At 38.6% G+C, this 26,400-nt stretch overlaps 2 protein-coding genes across 4 annotated transcripts in view; one reads left to right on the top strand and one right to left on the bottom strand.

Moving 5' to 3' along the window:
• Window positions 1-13,909, bottom strand: part of Tceal7 (transcription elongation factor A like 7) — a 74,454-nt gene extending 60,545 nt beyond the window's left edge. Inside the window, exons 1-2 of one of the 2 annotated variants that reach the window (XM_008832249.2) lie at window positions 13,818-13,909; window positions 13,670-13,742 (exon numbers count right to left, since the gene is read on the bottom strand). The gene's annotated coding sequence lies outside the window, so the exon portion shown is untranslated. Of the gene's footprint in view, window positions 1-10,411; window positions 10,498-13,127; window positions 13,259-13,669; window positions 13,743-13,817 lie in introns of those variants that run through there. The other variant, XM_008832247.2, reaches the window with a different exon arrangement.
• On the top strand, window positions 13,309-15,530 carry Tceal8 (transcription elongation factor A like 8). 2 transcript variants are annotated; one of them, XM_008832277.3, is made up of 3 exons: window positions 13,309-13,428; window positions 13,841-13,904; window positions 14,506-15,530. In XM_008832277.3, the coding sequence occupies exon 3, from the start codon at window positions 14,544-14,546 to the stop codon at window positions 14,898-14,900; it is 357 nt and encodes a 118-aa protein (XP_008830499.1). In that variant the 5' UTR covers window positions 13,309-13,428; window positions 13,841-13,904; window positions 14,506-14,543; the 3' UTR covers window positions 14,901-15,530. The 2 variants fall into 2 exon arrangements, with proteins under 2 accessions (XP_008830499.1, XP_029419019.1); XM_029563159.1 differs by lacking the exons at window positions 13,309-13,428; window positions 13,841-13,904 and adding an exon at window positions 13,931-14,123.
• The last annotated feature ends 10,870 nt before the right edge of the window (window positions 15,531-26,400 follow it).

Genomic DNA, 26,400 nt, shown 5'->3' with positions numbered 1-26,400 from the left:
GGAGCCAGAGGCAGGTGGATCTCTGTGAGTTCAAGGCCATCCTGGTCTACATAGTGAGTTCCAGGACAGCTGGGGCTACAGGGAGACCCGGCTTCAAAAAGACAAAAAAAAAAACAAAAAAAAAAACGTTCATTTGGGTACATGACTCTGTTGCCTCTGGGCCTGTAGCAGTACTGTTCCTTATAGGTAGAATTCTTCACACAGAAGCTGATCAATTCATGATAGACAAAAATCATTGAGAAAAAGGCTGGAATCCCAATGTCCTCTTCAAGGGGAGTCTCCCACTGACCTAACTTCTTCCCACTAGGCTCTACCTTTCAAAGTTTCCCCCACCTCTCAATAGTCCTACGCCCTGGCAACCATGCCTTTAATTCATGAGCCTTTGGAGGACACATAAAAATTATTACACTACATAATTCCTTCTATATATTGCATACCCTACCCCCCTCAAGATAGCTAAATCACATACAATATCATTTTTGGTAAGTACCTTGGTGACAGCTGCTGAAGTTTGAGGATCATTTCTGTGCTTGCTGGTTAAAGATAAGTTTATACTAGAGTAGCTAACAACCCCAAACTCTTGATGACTTGATATAACAGAATTTTATTCCTCAAACTTTTTCAAGATTTGTAAGCTCTGTTCCCTGTAATGCCTTGGGGATTTAGATTATGTTACTGTAGCAGATGCTAAGAGTCCTTATGTGGCAGGATAGAAAAATTTAGGGACAATTTAGAGGACTTGGTACCTTCACCCTGCAATCTAGTTTCCATTTCTTGTTGGCTGAGTCAAGAGTCTCACCACAACTGACGAAATCAAAACTACTGTGAAAATGCCTACAGAAACAGTACTCAGGGGTTAGAGAGGTGGCTGAATGGTTAAGAGCACTGGCTGCTCTTGCAGAGGACCTGGGTTCAGTTTCCAGCACCAATATGGTGGCTGACAACTGTCCATAACTCCAGTTCCAGGGGATCCAATGCCTACGGGGAATCTTCTGGCCTATGTGAGCACTGCATGACTCGGGTACACTTACATACATGGACACAATACACTCATACACATACAATAAAATAAAAATAATAAACAAAATGTTTTAAAAAGAATCTACTCAAACAGGACAAATGATTTACACAGTCATATACTGTTAAGTGAAGGAGCATAGGTTGAAATCCAAGTTTATTTTGCTCTAACTTAAGAATCTTTAGTTTTCTTCCCTAAATTAAGGGATTTGAACTTGATTTTTACTTTATTATCCAATCAGTTATTCAGGATTTTGGAAAAGCTTTACTATTTCCTCTTAAAGAAAATAGTCTTAAAGCATTACTTCTGCCACCAAATGCCTTCAGAGTCTTTTTCACAGCAATATACAGCTTGACTGAGCTGGCTCCAAAATTTTAAATTATGTCTGCAGGTCCTGTGAGTGTTCAGATGGGAGGTGACAGCCTTTGTTTCTTGAGTTATAAAACTACAAGCAATTACAAGCAAGTTTCCTTTGCCTACAGTCTCTTAGACTTTAGAGCCTGGGGTTGATTTGAGCACCGGACGTACTGCACCAGGCCAACACAGAACTATAGTCACCACGAAAATACCAAACCAGACCCTTATAGAATTGACCAAGGTAGATAGAGTGACTTTCACAACTGCTTCTTGTGGCTGTTTTGTTCAACTCTAAAAAGCCAGGCAGGTGTGACAGGCACTTATAATCTCAGCACTCCTAAGGCTGGGATAGGGGATCCCTGCAGCAAGCTGGCTAACTAGAGTACCTGCAGTTAGTGAGAGCTACATTCACTGAGAAATCTTGCCTCAAAAAAGAGAGCAATGGAGGAAGTCTATTGTTGTCACCTTGAGGCCTCTAAAACCAGGTATATACATGTTCATCTACACACATGTGAATGTGCATACACCACACACACACACACACACACACACACACACACACGCACACAGAAAAAAAGTACTTATTAAAACTTAGTGGGAACAATTGGAGTCTGTGGCATTGTAATCAATATTCTCTTTTTCCCTTCTCCTTCCCAGCTCAGCATGAAGTGAACACTCTAGCAGTGTTCAACTAAGGCTACTGATTGCCACTGCACCACTTCACTATTAAAGACCATAGTATCATTGCAAAAGACAGAGATCTGTCAGCTTACCTTGAACTATTGCAGAGGTTAAGTTCTGAATGGGTGCAAATGAAAAGTGGGGGCTCCTTATGACCACCTAGCTACTACTATGTGAAAAGTGATTTAGTTCTAGCACAGATAGGTGAAAATAATGTGGCCCCCAGATGTCTGGGAGAAGGAAACTGAGAAAAGATGAAGGCAATCCCCTCTTCAGTTCAGTGCTCAGATCCTAAAGCAGGAGTATCATAGACAGCTATGCCACTGCATCCATCCCCAGATCCAGATTTTTAGATCAGACATTTTGCTGGGAGAGAGGCAGGTTCTACAGAGAACTCCAAATCTCTTTCCAAGTCAACTGATGTTCTCTTAGAGTATGAACTTGAAGGCTATAGACTCTATTAAAAAAATGGAGGTTGTGTTGAAGAGCAGTTAAGAGGAAGTCCGTAGATTTGTGAGAGATAAAAGCTAAATGTTAGGGCACCTAATTTATCAGTGAGAACCACAGAAAGACACAACTAAGCAGAATCTTCTTGGGGCCAAAACAAATCTCAAAACTGACAAATTAATTACATGAATTTGAAAATCTGTGGAATACTCCATGCCCAACTGCAATGTTGAAATATAAACCAATTATCCTGCAATTAGTGGCTTGTAGCAGCCTAGTGTTTTCACAACATGAGAGGGTCAAAGGCAGGGTCACAAAAACACAAACTGACTGCAGCTAAACTCAGAGCTCCTTGTGAGGAGCAACACAAGAGGTTCCATACAGCAAGGGTATAGGGGAAATATATATCATTGTGAAGAACTAAACAACTAAAAATTTAATAATAATGAGCCTTGGAGAGAATAATTGTTTAAAATTTTCTGTTTTAAATAAAAGACAGGGACTGGAGAGATAGCTCAGCAGTTAGGAGCACTGGCTGCTCTTGCAGAGTACCCAGGTTCGATTCCCAGCACCCACATGGCAGCTATAACCATCCTTAACTCCAGTTCCAGGTGATTCAACGCCCTCTTCTGGCCTCTGTGGGCATTGTAGGACATGGGTGTACTTACACTATGCAGGCAATACACTCACACACATAAAAATAAAAAAAATAATAAATAAAATGAAATCTTTTAAATAAAATACAAAGAAATAGGACAATATAACCCATATATTGGGAAACCAGCAGACAAGAGAAACTGTCTGTGAAATGGAGCAGACATTAATTTAACAAAGTCATTAAAGTAGCCACAAGATGTCTCTTTCAAATTTATTATTTTTATTTTATGTGTATGAATGTATTGCCTGCATGTATGTAGGTGTACCCATGTCATGCAATGCCCACAGAAGCCAGAAAAATGGTGTCAGATCCCCTGGAACTGGAGTTATAGATGGATGGGTACTAGAAATTGAACCTGGGTCATCTGCAAGAGTGGCCAGTGCTCTTAAGCACCGAGCCATCACTACAGTTTCAAAATGTCTCATGTTTTAAACCCCGTGATTAAAATAGTAAAGGCAAGTATTATGACAATGTCACAGCAAGTACAAAACAATAAATATATAGATGTTATAAAAAGAACCAAACAGAAATTCTGGAAAATAAGCACATTGAAATGAAAAAGATTCAACAGGAGTTCAGCAAAAGATTTAAGTTAGTACAAGCAAATATTAGTGAATATTTGGACTGAAAGAGCTTATGCAATTTGAAGAAAAAAATACTAAAAGAAAAAAAAAACAAAATTCAAATGAATATGGGACACCATTACTTGTATCAACATGTACATAATACCAAAAAGAAAGGAAAGAGCAGAAAGAAATTTAGAGATACTATCCAGAAACTTCCAAAATTTGCTGGAGAAAAACTCAGAAATTTCAATAAACTTAACTAAAATAAATGTAAAAAAAAACTGCAGAGGCATCTAATAAAAATAATGAAACCAAGGACGGGGGGAAATGTTGAAAGTAACAGCAGAGGAAGGATTCATAACTTAGAAGAAAACCTCTAGAAGGTTTTCATTAACTTATCACCAAAACAATAAATGCCAGAAAAAGAAGGCTGACACATTCAAAGTGCTCAAATATAAAACCTACCAACAAAACTTTATAGTCACCAAAGCTGTCTTCAAAACCAAAAGCCAAATAAAGATACTCCCAGATAAATACAAAGCAAAATAGCAAAATAATGTATTGTTTACATTTTCATTTTAAAAGAAGTACTATAAGAAAGCTCTCCAGATTGAAAGAAATTTATCTCAGAGAGCAATTTAAGTTTTTTTTTGCATTTTATGTATGAGTTTTGCCTACATGAATATGGATGCTTCACATGTGTGCAGTGCCCACAGAGGCCAAAAGAAGGCAACTGATCCCCTAGATCTAGAATTATGGATGGTTGTTAGGTACCATGTGGGTGCTAGGAGCCAAACCCCAGTCCTCTCTAAGAGCAGCAAGTGCTCTTAACCATTGAGCCACCTCTTTATCTTCATGCATAATTTCTTAGACTCCACATTGCCCTGTACTGTCACCCTGTCCCTCAGTTGCTGGTTATGTCCTTCTCACAATAGCTCCCTTTCTGTTTTCATGTCACATGTATTCTTACTCTCTCTCTCCTTTAATATCTCTTCTTCCCCTCTCATGCTCTCTAACTGTACCCCCTCCCACACAAAACATTAAATCTAGGTTCTGCAAATGAAAGAAAACATGCAGCATTTGTCTTTCTGAGTGTAGCTAATTCCACTCACTATAATTTTCAATTCTATTCATTTTCCTGAAAATGTCGTGTTTTCAATTTTTATGGGTGAATAAATTTCCATTGTATATATCTACCACATTTTGTCCATTCATCTGCTGATGGGCATCTAAGGTATTGGTTTCATTGCTTAGCTTTTCTGGATAGTGCAGCAATAAACATGGATGTGCAAGTATATTTGTAGTAAGATTTGGAATCCTTTGGGTATATACCCAAAGTGGTGTACGTAAGTTACATGGTAGTTCTAGCTTTACTATTTTGAGTAACTTCCATACTGAGTGTTACAGTAGCTGCATCAGTTTCCATTCCCAATAGCAGTTTATAAGAGGTCTCCCTTCCCCATATCCTCACTAGAATTCATTGTAATTTGTTTACTTGATAGTCATTCTTACTGGGGTGAGATGTACTCTTTAAAACAGTTTTACTTTCCTTTTCCCACATGGCTAAGGATGCCGAAATTTTTTCCTAAATATTTATTGAACATTTCTATTTCTTCCTATTTGGAGTGACAAATGTAAAGATCAAAACAGAACTATACACGAATGTTGTATGCTTGTTGATAAGTTATTTTTTAAATCTAGGTTCTGCAAACGAAAGAATTGAACCCAGGTCCTCTGCAAGTGTAGTCAGTGCTCTTAAACATTGAGTCATCTCTCCAGCCTCCAGGACACAGATCTTAAGCAGTCAATGTTATTGTTCAATGAAAGTAACAAAGGAGTGAGCAAGATGGCTCAGTAGGTAAAGGTGCCTGCTGCCAAGCCTGGAAGCCTGAGTTCAATCCCCAGAACCCATATGGTGCAGTGAGAAGTTGTCCTCTGATTTCCACAAGGGAGTCATGGCACACACACACACACACACACACACACACACACACGCACACACACGCACACACACACAATAAATAAATAAGTAAATAAATACATAAAGTAAAATAAAATAATTTTAAAAATAAAAGTAACCCAGATTCGCTGGAGAAATAGCTGATAACAGGATTGGAATAAAGAAAATACGAGATTAACCTGAAACAACTAGCAGCACTAGAAAGAAGGAAGCAGAAAAAGGGAGTATGTCAACATGTCAGGGCTTTCAATAAGCAAGGCTGGAACAATTTGAGCAACAACAACAATAACCACAATCACACTATTGGAATATAGCCCAGAGTTAAAAGTCCTTGAATCATACTGATAAAAACAAATAACTCCCTTAATAAATAAATGGAGTAAGGGAGAAAGGAAAAATCTTCCTTGCAGACTAATTTGCAATGTTAAATATAGAACCATGCGGGATATTAAAATTCTATCTTCAAGATACCATAGCAGTAATTGTTGCAGGCAAACTCTACAGGATATTTGTGTAGCTTCAAATTATCTGTCCCTAAATACTTAGTGACTACTGTGGTTGTTTTTAAACATATATTTACAAATTAATAATACTCTTCCTTCCAGGGTGGGATAGACACACAGACAACTCGCTTTGTTCCAGATATGTAGCTCAGTGTACAAGCACTTGTCTAGCATATGGTGGCCTTAGGTTCAATCTTCACTGTAGTGTACAAAAAAAGAAATTTGCTTAAAAAGCAATATGAAAAGGAAATAAACAGTAACTTTATAAGAGACAAAAATCCATCAGATAACCTAAACCTAATCTAAGTTGATGCTGGGTCTATATCATATCACAACCTTTTGGTGGAAATCATACTTCACCTCTTTGATGCTCTTCTTCCAAATCAAAAACGCCAATGTAATCTTGAGAAAAATACTATAGAATTTATTGCCTTAACCACTCGGCCACTTCATTATCCTTAAGAAAAATACTATTGAGCTGGGCGTGGTGGTGCACACCTGTAGTCCCAGCACTTGGGAGGCAGAGGCAGGTGGATCTCTGTGAGTTCAAGGCCAGCCTGGTCTACATAGTGAGTTCCAGGACAGCTGGGGCTACAAGGGAGACACTGCTTCAAAAAGAAAAAAAAAAGAAAGAAAAAGAAAGGAAGAAAAAATACTATAGAATCTAAATGCTGGCATATTCTACAAAATAGTTCTGTCTTAAAATATGCCAAGGTCATGAAAACCAAAGACAGACTGGGAGTAGAGATGACTGAACAGACTTGGAAAATAAATACAACGTTGTATCCAAGTTTGAACCTTGAAGCAAAAAAAAGGAGATTAGTGAGAGATTAGGGAGAGCCAAATAGTCTTATTTAACAGAATTGCACAAGTTTTAACTTCTTAGTTTTAATAAAAGCTAGGTGTGGTGTGGGCATATGGAAACTCTTTGTACTGCTATTTAAAAGTGAAATTGACGAACAAAAATTTTAGTATATATATTAAAGTAAGTCACTGAGTGAAAGTGACTGGGGAAACAAAATAAGATGTAACTAAAGTATTCATCATTCAGTAGGAAAGGGGAAATTTGACAGATCATCACTGACATTGATTACTAGAAAAACCAAAGTCATTCCAGTTAACATTAATTATGAGAAAGAGCAAAATCTTTCTCTTTATTATCAGAAAAACGGAACTATTTAATAAACTAGTTGAATTCATATATATATACATATATACATATATATGTATATATATGCATGGCATCATTTTTTAAATTTCACATTTGGAGCAATTACAAAGTTGAATCAAATATATTTTAGGCACTCCTCAATTAGTGAGGGATACGAAGTATTAAGCCAAGCAAACAGGCTGAAGAAGTTAAGATGAGTACATACAGGGTCAAAAAAAAAAAAATCACACAGTGCCGGGGGGTTTGAACCAGCGACCCCAGGGGAGGTGATGATTGGGGATGAGTAAGCATGCCCTTCGCCAGTCCACACCGCCCCCATTACCAGGGGACACTCAGACGCAACGGGGAGTCTAGTCAGGCAGGGACTCATTTATTGCAGGTGTTACAAAGCTTATAAAGGCACCTGGAACTCCCCCCCCTCCCCCCGCCCAGGGTGTATCTTAAGGATGGCCACGCGCTGATCATGCACTCCTCAGCAGTGCGGAAGTATTCTTCAGACTTTCAAAGCAAGCCAGGCTGCGCCCCCAGTAACTTCCTTTTGGACCTATGCAAGGTGGGGCCTTTAGGTCCCCACAACACAGTGTGGGAAGTAACAGAAGCAAGATGTCAGTGAAGCTTCTTTGCAAAATAAACTCAATTTTATTAATACTTGATCTTAGCAATTGCACTCCTCTCCATAACGGTGCGCTTCTACCACAGGAAAAAGTTACCAGGACCAAGGCAAAGTACAGATTTGGCCTGCTTCCTTCAACACTGCAAGATATTCTATAATAGACATGACTATTAAGCCTTTAGAAAAAAGCCATTTCAAGAATCTTGCCAAAGTGAACAAATTTTATTTTTATTGTATGTGCAACAGTGTTTTGCCTGCATGTATGTCAGAGCACCATGTGTTTGTTCAGTGCCTGTAAATGCCAGAAGATGGGGTCAGAGCCCTTGAAACCAGAGTTGCAGGGATGGGATTCTGAGTTAATGTGTGTACTAGGAATTGAACCTGTTCCTCGGTAAGACCAACAAGTGGTCTTAGATTCTGAGCCATCTCTCCAACCTCCCCCTATCCCCTTGTGGACCCTGACCATACTAGCGCATATTAAAGTCTAAGTAGTCCAGCTCATGGGAATTTGAAATGACTGCAGCCATGACACAGGTCTTCAGACTATTATGCTCTACACAACTGGACATTCTTTGCTATGATCATTTACAAAGTGTGAAGCATTCTGGTGTGTGTTTAGTCAGTGAGCAGAAGATGAAGAGATGAGTGGAAGAAAATATAAAATCTAGGGGCTGGAGAGATGGCTCAGTGGTTATGAGCCCTGGTTGTTCTTACAGAAGAGCCATGTTCAAATCTCAGAACCCACATGGCAGCTAACAGTCTTCTGTAACTCCAGTTCTAGGGAATCCCATGTCCTCTTCTGTCCTCCACGGGTACTGCATGACACGGGTGCATTTACATACATGCAGTTATAACACTCATGCACATAAAAAAATAAATAAAAATTGAAAATATACATTCAAAATGTAGTGCTTCAAGTTAGGGTCATTCAACTTGTGGCTAATGGCTATTCTGAATAGTTTACAAAATTTACAAAACATATCCATGCCACACTTTCAGAATATATTATGTCAAGGAATGTGAGGCTAAAGTAGAAACAATTGAAGTGGAAGTCACCCAAGATTTGTGTGTACCTCTTGCACCAAAACATGGGTGAGCTATCTTGAATTTTGCTAAGACTGCATATACCTCCGCTATGAAGGAGAAAATCATTTGACATGAAGACTGCTTGAGGACAGACTATGTAGTTAAAGCTTTGGATCTGGGATAGGTTTTACCATGCTAAATGGGATGTTTATAAGCCATACAGAACATGCTAGGGAAATAATAAAGAGGAATGTCCAGTTCATGTTATTCTAAGGAATGAGCCTTGAAAATGCAATGATGGGGGAAGGAAGATGGAGAGGATGCTCAGCAGATACAAACTTACAAGTGGATAGGAGGTATAAATTCTAATGTTTCCCAAAGTGACTGTAGTTAACAATAAATTATATATATATAAACAATAAATTATATATATGCAGATTTTCAACATTCTTACCAAAAAGAAATGATAAATATTTGAAGTAATGGGAATGCTACTTACCCTGATTGGGTCATTACACAATGCACATGCATATTGCAATATCACATTGTATTCACTTAACAACAATGAAGAAATACTCAAGAGGACTTGCTGCATATAGAGTGCCAGAATGCAAGACTATAGAAGTGACTCAGAAAGGAAAGTGCTCTTCTGGACACCATGGTCATGCATAAGAGCTTTCTGGATATGTCTGAATGCTAAAATACACCCTCCTCCTCCCCTCACATAACCTGAGGACTTTAAGATTTAGAAGTATCTCCAGTGCAGATTTGTGCACAAAAGAGGTTACTAATTAACTCAGATGCCCAGTATGGCCTGGATCAACTCTGTCAGGTGTGCACTAGTAAACTGGTTGGATTATCTCTTGTGGGCATTTAGGAAAACAAGATTAATCTCCTCCAATAACATCATTAAAATGGCATTATGGCTGTGACTTCCTTTAAGCAGAACTGGCAGAGAAGAGGACAACAAAACTTCCACTGCAATTTTTCTGGGAGCAGAAAGGGTTGTCTATGAGACAATTGGAATCTCTCTCTCTCTCTCTCTCTCTCTCTCTCTCTCTCTCTCTCTCTGCTCATGCTGGGGATCAACCTGAGGACTTATAGGACACAGTTCATCCTAGGCAAGAACTCTATCATTGAGCTACATACCAGGCCCCCAGGCCTCACAGATTCTTTTAGAAATGATGGAATCTGTGAGAGACATTGTAGTTAGTATTACAAGAATCACTATAGAACCAAGAGAATTGGATCCCCATCCCCAATCCACATATGCACATTTGTCTGATTAGAAAGTCACCCAACACACACACACACACACGCACAGAGAGAGAGAGAGAGAGAGAGAGAGAGAGAGAGAGAGAGAGAAGGGTATAAGTCAACCTTAGCTAAAGGTCACACAAGGAGTACAGACCTTACAGCCATCAGGCCATCAATGACGAAGAAAAGATCACTTCCGGCTGAGGTAGCTTTGACGCTCTAAGAGTATAGGACCATGATCTAGGAGACAAAAGAGGGGAGTTTCTAGGAAGAAAATGGCCATTAAAAACAATGAGAGGGAAAAATGAGATGTACTTGGGACACAGTCCATGGGGCAGAGAAGTGCTTGGCTAGGTTGATAAGGAGTATTGAGGGAACCTTCAGAAGATGTATGTTTAATGTCTAATTAAGAGTGGAGGATTTACTTTGTAGCTTGTCTGCCCTCAAGGGCCTCTGAGCAGGAAACTGAGAGCCCAAAGCAAGGAAGAATGAAGTTTGATGGTAACATGTGAGGTAGATTGGAGGAAATGAGGAATGTGCTGTGGGGAGGCAGTTCCTGAACAGTTCAGAGCAGCTTTCTTCATAGAAGTGCAGCACTGGAGTAACTCAAACACCCTTCAGTGGATGAATGGATATACTGTGGACTCTCCAAGTAGCAGAATACTGCTGCCTGGACAGAGAAGAATGAAGTATCAATATCTAAAACAAGTTGAATGGAAAATTCAGAGAATTACCAAATGAAGTTTCTTTAAAGAGCCTATATTTGAGCTTTAAGAATGTTTAAATTTCATTAATTATGTCTTGACCTTATGGAAAGATAAAATATTATGTCTTAAAAGACTAAGGCATATTGTGATAAATAGTCTAATTTGGCAGCTAATCAGCATCACATTCTCTACCTGGTTTAGTATTTTTGTGTGACTGCTGGATAGAATCTTGCAATGTGTATTGGGCTCCAGAGCTTTTCTCTACATTTAAATCTTGAGACTAGGATGAAAGCAAACCACGAATCCTTGAGTGGGGGAGTCCCCCACCTTTTCGTAGTTTGTCTACCTAATGACCCCACCTACTTTCTTCTTGAGATCATAAAATGTTGAGTAATCCCTTTCCAGGGGAAACTGTGTCCTTGAGAAGCTCATGCTGTTAGCTTATGTTTGTATTTCCCAGATAAGGTCTTTGCTGTTGCCTCAGAATAAACCACTTTGTTTCAGAACTGTTATTTTTCTTTCATATTTTGCACAATGACTGTATTGTGCTGAGTGAAAGAAATCAGTCTCAAGATGTTGCATACTATAAGACAACATTTATAGAATATTCCAGAAAAAGACAAAGCTACTGTAAACGGGGAACAGGGGTTGCTAAAAGTTAGGGAAAGTGGTATTTCATGGGGAAAATGAATTCTGTTCTGATTGTAGTGATGTTTAAAAAAATCTATGCATTGATTAAAATTCATAAAATTGTATACAAATAAGCTCAGTTTTGCTGTTAATAATATACTTTTAAAAATGATAACATCACAAAAAGTGGAAACATTTTTTGGTGATAAGTAAATATAATTATGCTAAACACTCTCCTCAAATAATAAAACTTATCTTTCAACTGTAGAATGAATTCTTTGTGCTTAATTATAAATTGTTAAACAGTAAGCCAAAGAAGATATTTATTTTGAAGATCTTCCTGGTGGAATCTATTGTGGACAGATACATCTAGCCAAGAGACACTCTCAAGTCACACCCCATCCTCTTTCTGCTGACCCTCTAGCTGGGGACACCAAGTAGAATGCCATTCCAGACTCTACCACATCTGCAGGTGCTAGTGGACTCTGAGGCTGGAGGGAGATTAGTTTCTTCTTTAAAATACTACTGTGTTTTACTACAGTAATATTCTCTCTGCCTTCTGATCATAACAAGTGTGCATGTTGAGAGCTCTTATTTTAATGGAGCACACTGAATGATATCAGAGTAGTTCAAGAGTGCCAGAAACAAATGAATAAATGAATGAACAAATAAATGAAGAAAACGCCAGTGATTAATAAGCCTCACAATCAACGGTTATATGCAGAGAACTCTCTCTGCTTTATCATGAGGGCTTTTCCGCGACAAATATTCGTTTATCAAAAACAAGCTATTTACCAATAAACATATGTCTTTGAGTTCCAAACAATTTCACTCAGTGGAAAGCAGGCTTTTCTGTGGATTCATCTGCCTAAGAAAGACACTGGATTCTTCAAAGGACAGGGACAGGAGGTCTGTCTGAAGCCTTTATATGAAACACAAGTGGAAGGTGTCAGCAACCATCAATTAAAAGTTCAGGCATCTAATAATAACTAAACTTGAGCTCAACCTGAGAGAGAAGTGTATTGTGGATTACTTAAATAAAACTGTCAGGGCAAAACGGGCTCTCTTTTTTACAGAGCCAGTTTTCAAAAGACGCTATTTTAGTAAGATTTTAAAATTCCAACATGTTAGTGTGCTGTAAACACTGCCATTTCAGTCGTAGGCATTAGAATTCTTTTTGAAATCATAAAATGGATTTAAGCAAGTTATTTTGTTCTCCACATTCAGTGCTAAATACTGCTTATGAGATATCCCTTCTTTTTGAAATGTCATTTAAAAATATACAACGTATGTTTAAAAGCGAACACAAGTGAAAACTACTTAGGAGGGCTGGTAAAGTTCAACACTCTCTCCCTTACATTCTTATACAGCATCTCCCCCCCCGCCCCTGCATCTACCACCTTCCCCCATTTTAATGATGGATAAGATTCACGGAGAAATGGTGGACTGTAGAGTCTTGGGGGAAGGGAAGGGAGTATCGGGCGCAGAAGAAAAAGCGATAAATCTCAAAATTAGGAGAATTGGTCGATTTACCCTAAAAGGCTGATCTTCCCTGGTAATCCGAGAAAGGTGAATAGATACTATGCGATGACGATAGCAGTTTTATTGTCTCTGGTTGGCAAATAGGGAAAAAGATTTACAGTCTCAAGTGAAGGGAATGTAGGGGGCGGGCTGTAATGTTAATGGGAGGAGTAATAGAGGGCTGGAGCTCATTGATGACGCGACCTTCACGTGACCAGCAGTCGACGTGTGCAGAAGTCCTTATAGTCCAGGCCCAGTTCTTCAGTAGCAGCTCCGTTCGCCTGGAGACCAAGAGTGGTCTGAATCCTTTCAGGTAGTTTAACAGTGGGCGCTGGCTCGGGGACTGCGGTGTGGAGGAGGCAGAGGGCAGAACACTGGCGGAGCCTATACTATTTTCCTTATCCTAGGCTTCACCTAAACTATTTTGTGCGGGAAATTTTGGGCTGTTTGGTATGGGATTGGGGCAGACGGGGAATGGAGTAGCTAACCGACTTGGGGGGCGGGGAGAGAAACAGAAACAGAAACCATAACTGTGTGAAGAACTTGCCTCCTACCTTGCTCACTTGACGGGAGACGCGGGATCCAGGGGAGGGCGGGGTTGCCACAAAAGGAGGGCAAGATCGGGACCTGGAAAAAAACTTTGTGCTAGCAAGGCCTATAATCATAAAACAGACCTCTTGATCCAGGTACTGGCATGCTTACCAAGCACTCCTGTGTTTCTGCAGGACTTTGGGACGAGACACAAATCGAGGTGAAAAAAAAAAGAGGAAAATCTTCCGATACCTACAGGTCAGTGCAAGGGTGCAATTGCTTCCAGTCCCTTTGGGTGGGGATAGAAGTGCGGAAGACACCAAAGAACATCCCAGGGGCGCCACCGGCTCTTCCCATGCGGATTAAGCATTGCAAGCCGGCTGCTTAGCCTGCGGAGGAAGTGGGGGGAAGGAAGGAAGGACAGAGGCTAAAGAGATTTAGAAGAGAGAATGGAGATCACTAACAGGACCCTTCCAGGTGAGTGGCTGAGGATGGGATGGAGTGGAAAATCCCAAAAAGGGCGGGAGTGTAAGAGACCTGCAGTGAGGGAAGGGTTAATTGCTTCCAAGCTCGCCGCTCCCATTTCAGTGCTAGGAGAGGTTTGTAGCAGGGCCTGCTGGGAAAATGGTGGGCTGGAGCGGGACAAGAGGAGAGAAGATGGAGTTGGAGAGCGCGGGGGAGGGCAGAGAGGTGGAGGAAGGGGTGGAGTCAGGAGCGCTAAGCCTGAGGCTCTATCCTTGCCTAGTTGGAAAACTTTTTGACACTTAGGGACCTGAATCAGGAAAGTCAGTCGCTTTGGGTACATAAGAGCTTGTCCATTCGCCTGGCACGTAGTCGATTTTATTTCCTTGTTTTCTAGGAATAATTCATTCAAAAAAGAAATAAAAAACGCTCAACATGCAAAACTCCTGTGAAGAAAATGAAGGAAAACCTCAGAACACACCAAAGGCTGATGAAGGCCATTCTTCTTCTGAAGATACTCCACAGCAGGCGGGAGAGCCTCAAGCTGCAGGAGAGAGTGTAAGGGAGGAAGCCGAAGGAAGAAGCCTTAGAGCAGGGCCTGCTCAACCTGTCCAGGAGCTGAAAGAGGACACTCCCATCAGGCATTTGAACCCTGAAGAAGTGATAAGAGGAGTAGATGAGTTGGAAAGGCTTAGGGAAGAGATAAGAAGAGTAAGAAACAAGTTTGTGATGATGCATTGGAAGCAAAGACATTCGCGCAGCCGTCCTTACCCTGTGTGCTTTAGGCCTTGAAACCTTTTTGGTTTTTTCCTCTGATATTGAAATCTGGCTGCTGCTTTCTTTCTGTTAGCATTTTCTGATGTATCTTTGACCTTTATTTCACTTTTAATTACCTGGCGATGTTTTGTTTTAGGTAGTTTCATTGTTACCAGCATCTCATTGGATTTTGGATTTTGACCCATTTTCCACGTTTGTTTTTCAGTTGGAAAATTTCACACTTATGCATGGAAATATGTTCATTCCCTATTACACAATAAAACATAGCAAATTGCAAAGCAGCATATTTAGTATCAGCTCACATATGTAGGAAGAAATTCCTGTGTGTGTGTGTGTGTGCACACGTGTGTGTGCACATGCATACGGGGGCTCATGTGCATCTTAAAAACTTAACAGTGCTTATTTTTGTGTGGTGTGCTTTTATTTTGCCTTTTTGCTTATGTGTATTTTTTAATGAACACGTGTCTCATAAAGAACTGCGGATTTTTTAATAAATAAGAGCTAATTAAAATTAATTTGTAACTAGCTTGTAGGGGCAATAAAGGCACTAAACGCTTGATGAAAGATCTATAAAAGAGAAATGTAAACCTGGAATTACCTCTGGATCTTTTCTCCAGAGGAATAAAACTGGCAATCATTACAGTTGTTCTTGCTTAAGACTTGGTCTTTTCATGGGGAAAATATTTACCTGCTTTGTGGAACATAATATACGATCAGTTATTTAAGGGAGGACAGGACCTGACTCAACCTGTGTTCAGGAACAAGTCCAGGAAGCAGAGGTGGGGGCTTCCATTTACTACTGAGTAATAATATCCTTTTCTTCCCTGGAACCTTCCATGCCTGCCAGCTAGGGATGCTTCTGCTGGATTCTGTGCTCGCTGCTGGTTCCCACCACTGCTGATGCACTGGGGGTCTTAGATATCCAAATCCCATTGAATTTCCTGGGGTCTCCAGTGGATTGAACTCCCACTGTTGTCACTCCCTCCCCCAGTGTTTGAGTACAGGTGGTGCCACTTTACCCAGCTTTTTTCTTTGGGTTGAGGCAGGGTCTTATTCTCTAGCCCAGGCTAGCCTGGAAATTACTGTGTAGACTAGGCTGGCTTGGAACTCAGGGAAGTCTTGCTGCTGAAGTGTTGTGATTACAGGCATGAGCTAGCATGTCCTGCTTTACCAATATTGCAAGCCTCTGCTTCATAGTCACACATAACTAAAACTGCTCTATGCTGGACTGGGGAGATGGCTCGGTGATTAAGAGTCCTCCCTGTTCTTGGAGTTCTCAGTACTCATGGTGGCTCCCAACCCCCTGCAGCTCCAGTTTCAGGGTATCTGATGCCCTCTTCTTCCTGCACACATATGATGCACATGTGCGCAATAAACACAGTTTTTTTTAAATGAAACTGCTGTATGAGTATATATTGCAGGGTATTTAACAAACATAATCCCTCTGTTTTTAGTGGTAGGGCTCCTTATTGTTAGTTTTTCCAACATGATCTGATAAGCTTATTTGAGAATAGAGCAAAGTACCAGTTTGAATGAAAGATATGCAAGATATGTGATAGTCAGAATTATTGCTTATTTTTTTACACAGGGTCTCCATGTATCCCAAGCTGGCCACCAGCTTACTGTTGTAGCTTAGGTGGTCTTGAACTTTTGATCCTCTAGTCTCCACCTTCTAAGTGCTAGAACTGGAGGTTTGTATCAGCGTTACTGGTTATGAGGCACTAGGGATCAAACCCAGTGGTTTTTGCAAGCACTCTACTGACTGAACTATACCCTCAGCTCACCGAGGAACTTCTCCTAACAAAAAGTAAGAGTTTTGTCTTCACTTTGTAAGAAAATCCCTCTGAAGAGCAGCAGCCCTTAGTGTTTCAGTGCTTTGTAAAGCTAAGATGTGTATGTGTGTGTATTTAAGGAACATCGCCCTCCCCTCTATTCTACAATTTGCTGAAATGTGGAAAAAAACCGAAACTTTCAAAAGCACTATGAACATGTTAAATGTACTCAAAATAGAATGACTATTATATAAAAGGTAGGTAGAACAAAGGCTGCCTTTTTATTCTGATATCCCCACATACTTCTGGGTATCTAACTGATAAATCATATTTTAATTCTTTTAATATTAATATATTTTTATTTTTACTAATGAATTTATTTGATTTTAGGTCAACACAGAAAATTCAGATAATAAAAAAGGATATAAAAAGTAGATCTGCTCTCCTTAATTAGACATGATTAGTAATGATATATTTGGATGCTATTTAAAAGACTAGACATGCTCAATTCCTTAATCTACTGTTTCCCTTAGAGAACATCCTATTCCGTGTCACTTTTTCCTGAACTTTTCATTGCATTTATTTGTATATATGGAGTGAGATGCATGTGCCATGAGTCAGAGGATAACTTGTGCAAGTCCGTTTTCTCTTTTCCTTCTGTGGGTCCTGGAAATTAATCTCAGGTTGCCAGTCGTGGTGCCAAGTGCCTTTATCCACTGAGCCATCTTGCCGGGCTCTCAATAAATAGGTTTTTATCAACCCATTTCACTGGTGTTGGATGGTTATTGTCAATGAGTCAGATTATTACTAAATAGTTAGTAGATTTTTCAAAATTCATGTTTTTGAAGTAGAGTTGGTGATTCTTTAAAGATTTTTATAAAGCACATTGTAAGGACAGAAGTTAAGAGAATTATTCAGTGAAAAGAATGAAACACAAGTGTGGGTGTGTTCTCCTCAAGGGAGAGTCACTGTGTTTCAAAATTGTGTCACTAAATCTTCTACAAGTCTTTTTATTTCTCCAGACTTATAATAAGTAATTGCCAAGGATAAAGGAGAGAGAATGAATTGCAGACTGAGTCTTGGATCATTGTCTCCATAACAGTCTTCCATGGAGCATCTTGAGAATGGTGACTTCTGAGACGCATATGTAACCCACTTGATACGCACTCTGAATATGGGCTGTAAATACGATTTATAGCTATACTAATGAACCCCGCCACCCCAGATGATTAGTATTGAAGCATGAGGACAGCCTGTATGCCCAATGTGCTTTCCAATATAAATTAAGACCACAAAATAAACAACAAAATATGTGTGGTTACAGAAATTTAGCAATTAAAAGGGCTAAACAAATATAAGTATAAATTTTAAAAGAAAATGTTAACAGTTCTATACATAAAACATAAAAGATTCCTATAATAAATTAATACATAATAAAAAGCCAAGTGACAGGATATAAGACGGAATTTTCCTCGTTAAACAATATGCTGAGGTATGCATTCCCCTCTTGCAACAAACATATTAGAAAAAAAATTGCAAATATAAATGATTTTTCGGGGTTGCAACCAACAGGATGCTGATTGAGTTGAGGTGAGTTTCTGAAGGCTAGGTTCACAGTAACAGTTTCTTTAGAAATGCTAAATCTGTCCCCTGGGTACTCAGGCAGGGAGCACCCATCTGTGGATTGAGCCTGCCCTTTAGTTGTTCTCCAGCTTGTGTCAGGCACCAGTACCTCCAGGGCTGACGGATGAAGGATGAGCTTGTTAGACTTACTAGGAGAAAGGCTGTTCTTATCACAGGCCAGAGCATGTTCTTTCCCTCTATTAATATTCTCTTTTGGAAATTACTTTGCAGGGGACAAGATAAAGTCCTAAATTTTCCTCATTGGAAATACTGGTTAGTATAGCCTTTGAGCAAGCAGTTTTCTCACTGGGTCTGACCAGGCCACTTGGTGTTGAAGCAGAAGAAGCTGACTCCTCCTTCAGAGTCCAATGAAGTAGCCACTAGACTAACTGGCAAAAATAAGGTTAGCCAGCAGACCTTGTCCACCCCTGTCCCAGCCACCTTGCCCAGATAACCAAAATGGCCCGAGATATGCTCTGGCCTATTTTGGTGGTTCTTGATGAGTTTGCTGTCTGCCAAGTGCAAGCATCTCATGTCTGAGTCAACCCAGGCCCTGAAGTACAGGAGACTCCAGGTAAATGGAGCTTACAAAGGCCTCTGCTCCTATATCTTGGGAATAAAAGGTGTCACTTCTAGTTTGAACAACCTCATGCACTGCAGACTCAGTCCTTGTGCTGAAGACCAAAGGTTGTCAGACTGAATTGATGTTAAGATGCTTTTTAAAGGCTTGGAGAGAAAGCTCAGTGGCTAAGAGTACCTACTGTTCTTCCAGAGGACTGGAGTTTGGTTCCCAGCACCCACATCAGGTATTCCTGTGGTAATAATTAAAAATGAAATCTTTCAAAAAAAAACTTATCTAAAGGTACTTTTAAAGGCATTAGTGCTGGTGGAAGCAATAGAATTATGTCATAATCTTCATATCTGTCCTAGAAGAAATGTTTCTATCACCTTTTTTTTTTTGGTCTTTTTGACACAGGGTCTCCCTGTAGCCCCAGCTGTCCTGAAACTCACTGTGTAGACCAGGCTGGCCTTGAACTCACAGAGATCCACAATTAAAGGTGTGCACCACCACACCCAGCTATCACCTTTTTTAAAGATTTATTATTATTTTTTTAATTATGTGTCTGTTTTCCTGTGTATGTGTGTGGGTGCCACTGGAGGCAAGAGTCCCCCAGAACTGGAGTTAAAGTTAGTTGAGAGCTCCCTGATATGGGTTGTGGGAACAGAACTCTGCAAGAATACTAAGCTCTCTTAACCTCAGAGTCAATCTCCATATGGCATCTTAAACGATTGACTAGGGGCTGAGGTAAAAATACAATTCAAATTCCTTGGTTTAGAAATTCAAATTAGGGCTCCCTGAGATGACTCAGCAAGTAAAAGTATTTGCTGTTAAGACTGAAATCCTGAGTTTGATCAATTCCTGGGACCCATGTGACGGAGGGAGAGAACACACTTGGCAGTAATTAAAAAAAAATACCATTATAAAAGCATTGCAATTGTTCTTCAAATTAGTTTTATCATTAAAACATAAGTTATTTATTGGTTAAAAAATAAAATAAAATAAAATTGTAACAAGAAAATAAATGTAAAGTGATTTAAGTATATGGATAGCCTTGGAGCCAAATAAATCCAGCTACCAAGGTAGGCTCCTCTCCCTTGGCCTAGGATCTTATATATTGTTTGTATAAATAAATTTTCTTCTTTCTTGAAAGATGTCTATTTTCTTAGAAAATAAAACATTTATAGTGTCTCAGCCATAAGATTCTTAGATGAAACAAAAATTTCCTTCTGCACTTCTCCATTGCTGTCACCTTCGCTATCATCATTGTCATCATCAAAGGTTGGTGTTGCAGGAATAATCTGTGGACTCTGGTGGAACACAGGTCACATAAGGTGAGATTTTGAAATAATCATTATCGGAGACCTGGAAGCCCATTATCTGGACCAAGTTTATTGTGTATTTGATTTTCTACTTAGAAGTAGGAGGTCAGGTTGGTTCATTCAGCTATAGAATGAATTGTATTCAAATATAAAATGACACTGAGATTCAGGCACATAATAGGCCTTCAGACCATGTTAAATCATCAGTCACCATTGCAGTGTCACCACCACCACCACCACCACCACCATCATCATCATCATCATCATCATCATCATCATCATTATATCCAGCTTTCTCGACTGCATAAAAGAAGCAACTACTATAGATGTTAAATAGAATAGCTGTCATTTCTTTGTAATATTAAAAGCAATAGCTCGATACTATGAATATTTACATTATTCGTGATTTTAATGCTGTTTCTTTATTTCAAAGAGATAACAAAGAAAACTTTCACACTTTGATATAATTAAGCTATGTGCCACAGAATTTGAGGTCTTATTGCTATGAATTATGTAATATAGTGTAGAAAAAATATCATGGATACAAAAAGATGTTTCTGGTATACTATTATAAGACAAAGTCAACTACAATGTTTCCCATTTCTCCACAGATTAAGGACAAATATTAAAATATTTAAATGATTATTTCTAGATTGTGGCAAAATTTAAAATATAGAGCTTCATCTCTGTCCTCCGTATTTCCAGTTTTAACATTTCCAGAGAGTACGTGGAACTTTAAAAAGTCATAAAGGTGAAAACAGTATAATTCCATTTCTCCTTTCTCTTTAGTTGATATAGCAACTAATGGCTCTTTCAATTCCTCTTTTGTTTCCTTTCAATTTACTTCTAAGAAGAACCTCCTGTAGCTATGGGGCTTCCGTGGGCCCTGGCTGTGAGGCTCTCTTTCTCTCTTGCCTTCTTACCATGCTCCCTACTGTTAACTAAATGTATGCCTTAGTTCTATGTTTGGTCACATGGTGGCATTTCATGGCTACTTTCTAAAAAACTTGTCCAATAATGTTACATCAATTCTCAAAAAAAAAAAAATAGAAATAAACATCACTTTCAAAGGACATTATGGGGTACCTGGAGGTATGTAGCTCTAAGAGCACTTGCCAAGTATATATAAGGCCCTAGATTTGATCCCCCAGCATCACAGAACATTATGAATTTAGTATATATAATTTAAAATTAATTTATATGTAAATTATATTTCCATAAATACAACAAAACAAAAGTGTAAAACAGAACATGTCTATCATCGTGGAAAGGGTTCTTCTTATCAGTCAGTTCCCTCCCAGAAACTACACTATTTTTTCTATGGTTTTATATTGCACTTATCTATTGAAGAACTCTAGGTAAATGTAACCATATGGTATGTGCTCTTTTGTATCTAGCATGTTATATGTCATTGAGTATAATGATCAGGAGGCAGATGTAGACAGATCTCTGTGAGATCAGGGCCACCCTGGTCTCTATAGGGTGTTCCAGAGCAGTTGGGGAACCCTGTCTCAAAAAAATCATCTTGATGAAACTGAAGATTACCTTGTTACATGAAATAAGACAAACTCAGGAAGATTGCATGTTTTATCTCATATACAGAATTTAGAATTTAAAAAATAGATATAAAAGTAGAAGGGAAACTATTTGGGAAGATAAAAAAGACCAGTGGGAGAGGGGAAGAATAAGAGAGGGAAATAAGGGAGTGGGTAGGATCTCAGAACATTTATCTTAATATGTAAAACTATCACAATGAAGCCTAATATTGTGTACATAGTATATGCTAAAAAATGGATTCATCTTGGGTGTAGAGGTACACACCTGTAACCTCAGCACTTGGGATGCTGAGATAGGAGGATCACAAACTCAAGACCAGGCCTGTATATACAGGGAGACTCTGTCTCAAAAAAAAAAAAAAAAACCAAAACCAAAACCAAACAAACAAATGCAAGAACAAAACCAAACAAACAAAAAGTCTTTGTTATCAGGTAGGTAAGGTGGTTCAAGCTTGGGCTGGAGAGATGGTTCAGAGGTTAAGAACACTGGATACTCTTGCAGAGGCCTCAGGTTTGTTTTCCCAGCACACACATAGTGGCTAATAACCATCTTTAACTCCAGTTCCAAGGCATTGCATGATACAGGAGCAATCACACACGTGCAGGCAATACAGTTATACATATAAAGTAAAAATTTGCAAAAGATGGTGCATGCTTGTAGTCACAGAACTCTGGAGGCAGAGGGAGGGGGATTGTGCTTCAAAGAAAGTCTGGGCTACATACCAAGTTTGAGAAAAGCCTGAGCTATATAGAGATACTTTATTTTACAAATTCATTTTTATTGCTGTGAGTATTGGTAGTTTATTCTTTTAGTATTATTTATGTGTTATATTCCATAGTGTAAATATGGAAGTTTGTTTATCCATTCAGATGTTGGATATATGAAGTGTATTTCTGTATGCCTTTTGTGTACACTTTATCATGTGTCTGCTGTGTCATGAATTGCTAGGTTGAAGAAAGGTGAACATTTCATTTTATATGAAACTAACAGTTTTCCAAAGTGGTTGTACCATTTTATATTTATACCAGCAGTGTTTAAGAATTCCAGTTTTTCCACACCTTTATCAAAATCTCAATGGTATTAAAAAATAAACTGTTCCAGATAGGATGTTAAAATTCATCTGACTTAAATGTGATTTTGAGGAAGGACTATAGGTCAGATAATATACATTGTATAATATCTTATCTATATATAATATCAATACTAAATTTTCTGAATTTCACCACTTTTTTATTAGTTGTTTAGGAGGGTGTCTTGTTAAAAAAAGAAAAATGGTGAACTATGATTTATATAATTAGCTTTCTAAATATCCAGCAATGAGAAAACACGTGTGCGTATATATGTGGACAAGGAAAGCAACTTTTAAAAAATATTAATTGGTGAATGTAATGTAGATGTAGAAATTTACTTTATTGTCCTTGAAAAAATGTTGGATTATCTACTTTATTATCCTTGAAACATTCTGTATTTATATGGACTCTATACTATTTACACATAATAAAGAACACAAAATCTCAAAACAGGCAAAACACTGGAACAGGAGGATACTACCCAAAATTTGTTTTTGCTGCTTCTTGGTTCATTTGCTCTACAATGTGCAATGTAGCCTTGAATGGCAGTCTGCAGCACACTGGAATGTGAAACAATACTTTTTCTTTTTTCTTCTTTGATCTGGGTTGAAACAATGTATTAGAATGATCTTCCCTTATCTCTTTCCTCTCTTCATTCTCTAGCCATGTAACTTAAGACAAGGCAGAATTCTTCCCTTATCAACTGTGTTAGCCTTTGGCTGTGCAAAGCCATTGTGTGAGTTGCTTGGTCAGCAATGCAGTATCAAAAAAGGAGAATAATTTTCCTGCCCCATTCAACTACCTGGTAGCATGGGATGCAAACGACAGACAGGACCCTCAAATTAAGAGCTAGGTGAATGAGTACAAAGAATGATAAGAATAGTAAGACTGGAGAACCTGGTGGTAGGAGGATTGAAGAATGATTGAACAGAACGAAATAATCCAAAGAGTAATATATTCTGAATTTGCACGAAGGAAAATGGTAAAACCGTAAGTTTCAGAAGTATGTCAGCTCAGAAGTATATCAAGATCCTAGTACAAGATTCTCTTGGGATATAAAATTTCTCCTACTCTGAAAGGGATACATTTTCCTTCAATCCTCTAAATTATTCTACAACTGCAGTTCATAGTCAATAACAGCCCAAAGCCCATATGAGAATACCAGAAAGTGTTCTCTGTAAGTCAAATTATTTTTGTCTTAGAGAATTCTGTTTTTGTAGAATGAGGTTTTTTTAAATGTCTGCTGACTTCACAGAGCTGTTTAAGGATTATTGAATATGACACCTTTCCTTCTATAATAATTCTTGTTTGTGGTATTGATAAAACTTAAAGAAGGGAGGCCAGAAAACAGAGCACTGTAGTAGTGTAAGAGAGGTATAATATAAATATCAGATCTTAGTGACTAGATGCTAACAGGAAGAGAAAGTACAGCTTGGAGTGGAAAGTCTGCTTGAGTCCTGGTGTTCTAAGTTTAGATAATAGTCACAAAAGATTTTTGGTGTGATAAGAGAACAACTGACAGAGATAGATTCAGTTCAATATAAGGAATTTAGATGGAAAATCAAATAAATTTGATAAAATAATATAGAGTATGGGACTGGGGTGTGTAGCTCAGTGATAGAATTCATGCATAGTAGATATAAGGCTCTGGGTTCAATCACCAGCAAACACACACACACACACACACACGCATACACACACACACACGCATACACACACATTATAGAATATCTATATGTACATGGGCTCTAAATGTAATCAAATGTTGTTAAAAGGAAGTTACAGTGAAATTTTACTTTAGAGATCAAAAATGCAATGAGATAATGGAAGCAGAAATTGTAGTGATTAAACAATAAGCCCAGGAATGCTACCAGACAACCAAAGCTGAATGAAAAAAAGGAACAGATTTTCTGCTGGATTCCCCAGGATGGGACAAGTCTGGTCCATGCTTTTCATTTAGTATTCTAAGACAATTGAGAATTCTGGCCTTCAGAACTATAAAACAATAGATTTCCTTTGTTCTAAGTCACTAGTTTAAAGTCACTTGTTATAACAGTAATACAAAGCTTGTCTAGAAAAGAATCTTGAAGGAAGCCAGTATTTCAGGGACTACAAAATAATTTATTGGCTCTAACCACTAATTAGGTAATGTGAAACAGATAAACTTCAGCTTTGTAATTATGAACTGTAACTTTGGATAAATTAGAGAATATGGCTAGAGTTTTTTTTCTTTTGTTTTATGTACTCATTTACTGATTGAGATAGAGACTCTTTATGTAGCACAGATTTGCCTTGAATTTATGATCTGCCTGTCTCAGCCTCCTGAGGGCTGGGATCAAAATCTTATCCCACCATACCTGGCTTATATATGGATTTTTCTATCTGTAAAATCAGGATAATTGCAGCACATACCTCAAAAGAATATTGTGTGGATTATAGTTAATATTGAATAAATGCACAGATACATAGCAAAGGCTTCATAGATGGTGCTTTTGAAATGCATTACTGTGAAGATGATTCAGAAATGCAATTTCTTTGTTCCTAATTTGTTATTTTTTAATATTTTATTTATTTTTAAATTTTGTGTATGAGTGTATTGCCTGCATGTATGTGAGTGCACCCGTGTCACGCATTGCTGCGGCGATCAGAAGAGAACTTCGGATTCCCCTGGAACCGGAGTTAAGGACGGTTCGTAGCTCCTATGTGGGTGCTGGGAATCGAACCTGGGTCCTCTGCAAAAGCAGTCAGTGCTCTTAACCTCTAAGCCATCGCTTCAGCCCCTGTTCCTAACTTTTTAAATCAACACTAAACGCTACTGTTTTTAAATAAATGTATTGGATTGCCCGGTTCACTTTAGCAGTATAAAACACCGTAAGGATTTGCGGTTCAAAAAATGATTTCCTAAAGTGGAAGTCTCAAAAGCAGTCAGAGAAGCAAAGTTTGTCTGTGACCTTCCCCTGCCCACATGTTCCGTTTCATTTTTTTACCCTTAAGATAGGCTATAGAAACTATAATTTCTTTTCCCAAAGGTCTTTCTGTCTTGGAGCTGGCCAAAGGGAAATTTTGTAACCTGTCTTATATGATGGAGGATAAAAACTACCCCATTCTATAAAAGGTCCATTGGATGTTCAGATTCAAGGAAGCAGGGACAGCTGTGTAGACAGATGATTGAAAATCTGGTGTGATCTAATGGAAACTTACTGGGGAAACCAAGCAAAGCTTGTCCAGATTCTTCTTGGACCCTCTATACAGCATTCTTTCCTCTCAGATAAGAGACACATCTTAGCCACATCTTTACTCTAGTTTCTTCTTTTTAACGTTGCAAGAATACTGACTTTAGATGATCTTGTTGTTACCATTGTCTCTAGCATTTTGTCTTGCAATTATTAAGCCTTTATTTTAATAGAAGGTTTTTCTCCATTTGCATAGAAAAAAATCATACAACCTTAAGCACACAATTATGCACACTCATATGCACACATATGCTTGTCTCTTGCTGAAATAGGTGTTTCTATGCATTATACATTATATGCATAAAAGTTAGAAAACATGAACTTGAAGAGCTTAATAATAGTGGTTTCTATCTAAGGCAGGCCTATGGGAATTTTCCTT

This window comes from Nannospalax galili, unplaced genomic scaffold, assembly GCF_000622305.1.
Source record: "Nannospalax galili isolate Female #2095 unplaced genomic scaffold, S.galili_v1.0 scaffold671, whole genome shotgun sequence".
Classification (NCBI taxonomy): Eukaryota; Metazoa; Chordata; class Mammalia; order Rodentia; family Spalacidae; genus Nannospalax; species Nannospalax galili.
This window is presented reverse-complemented; position numbering and strand designations above follow the sequence as displayed.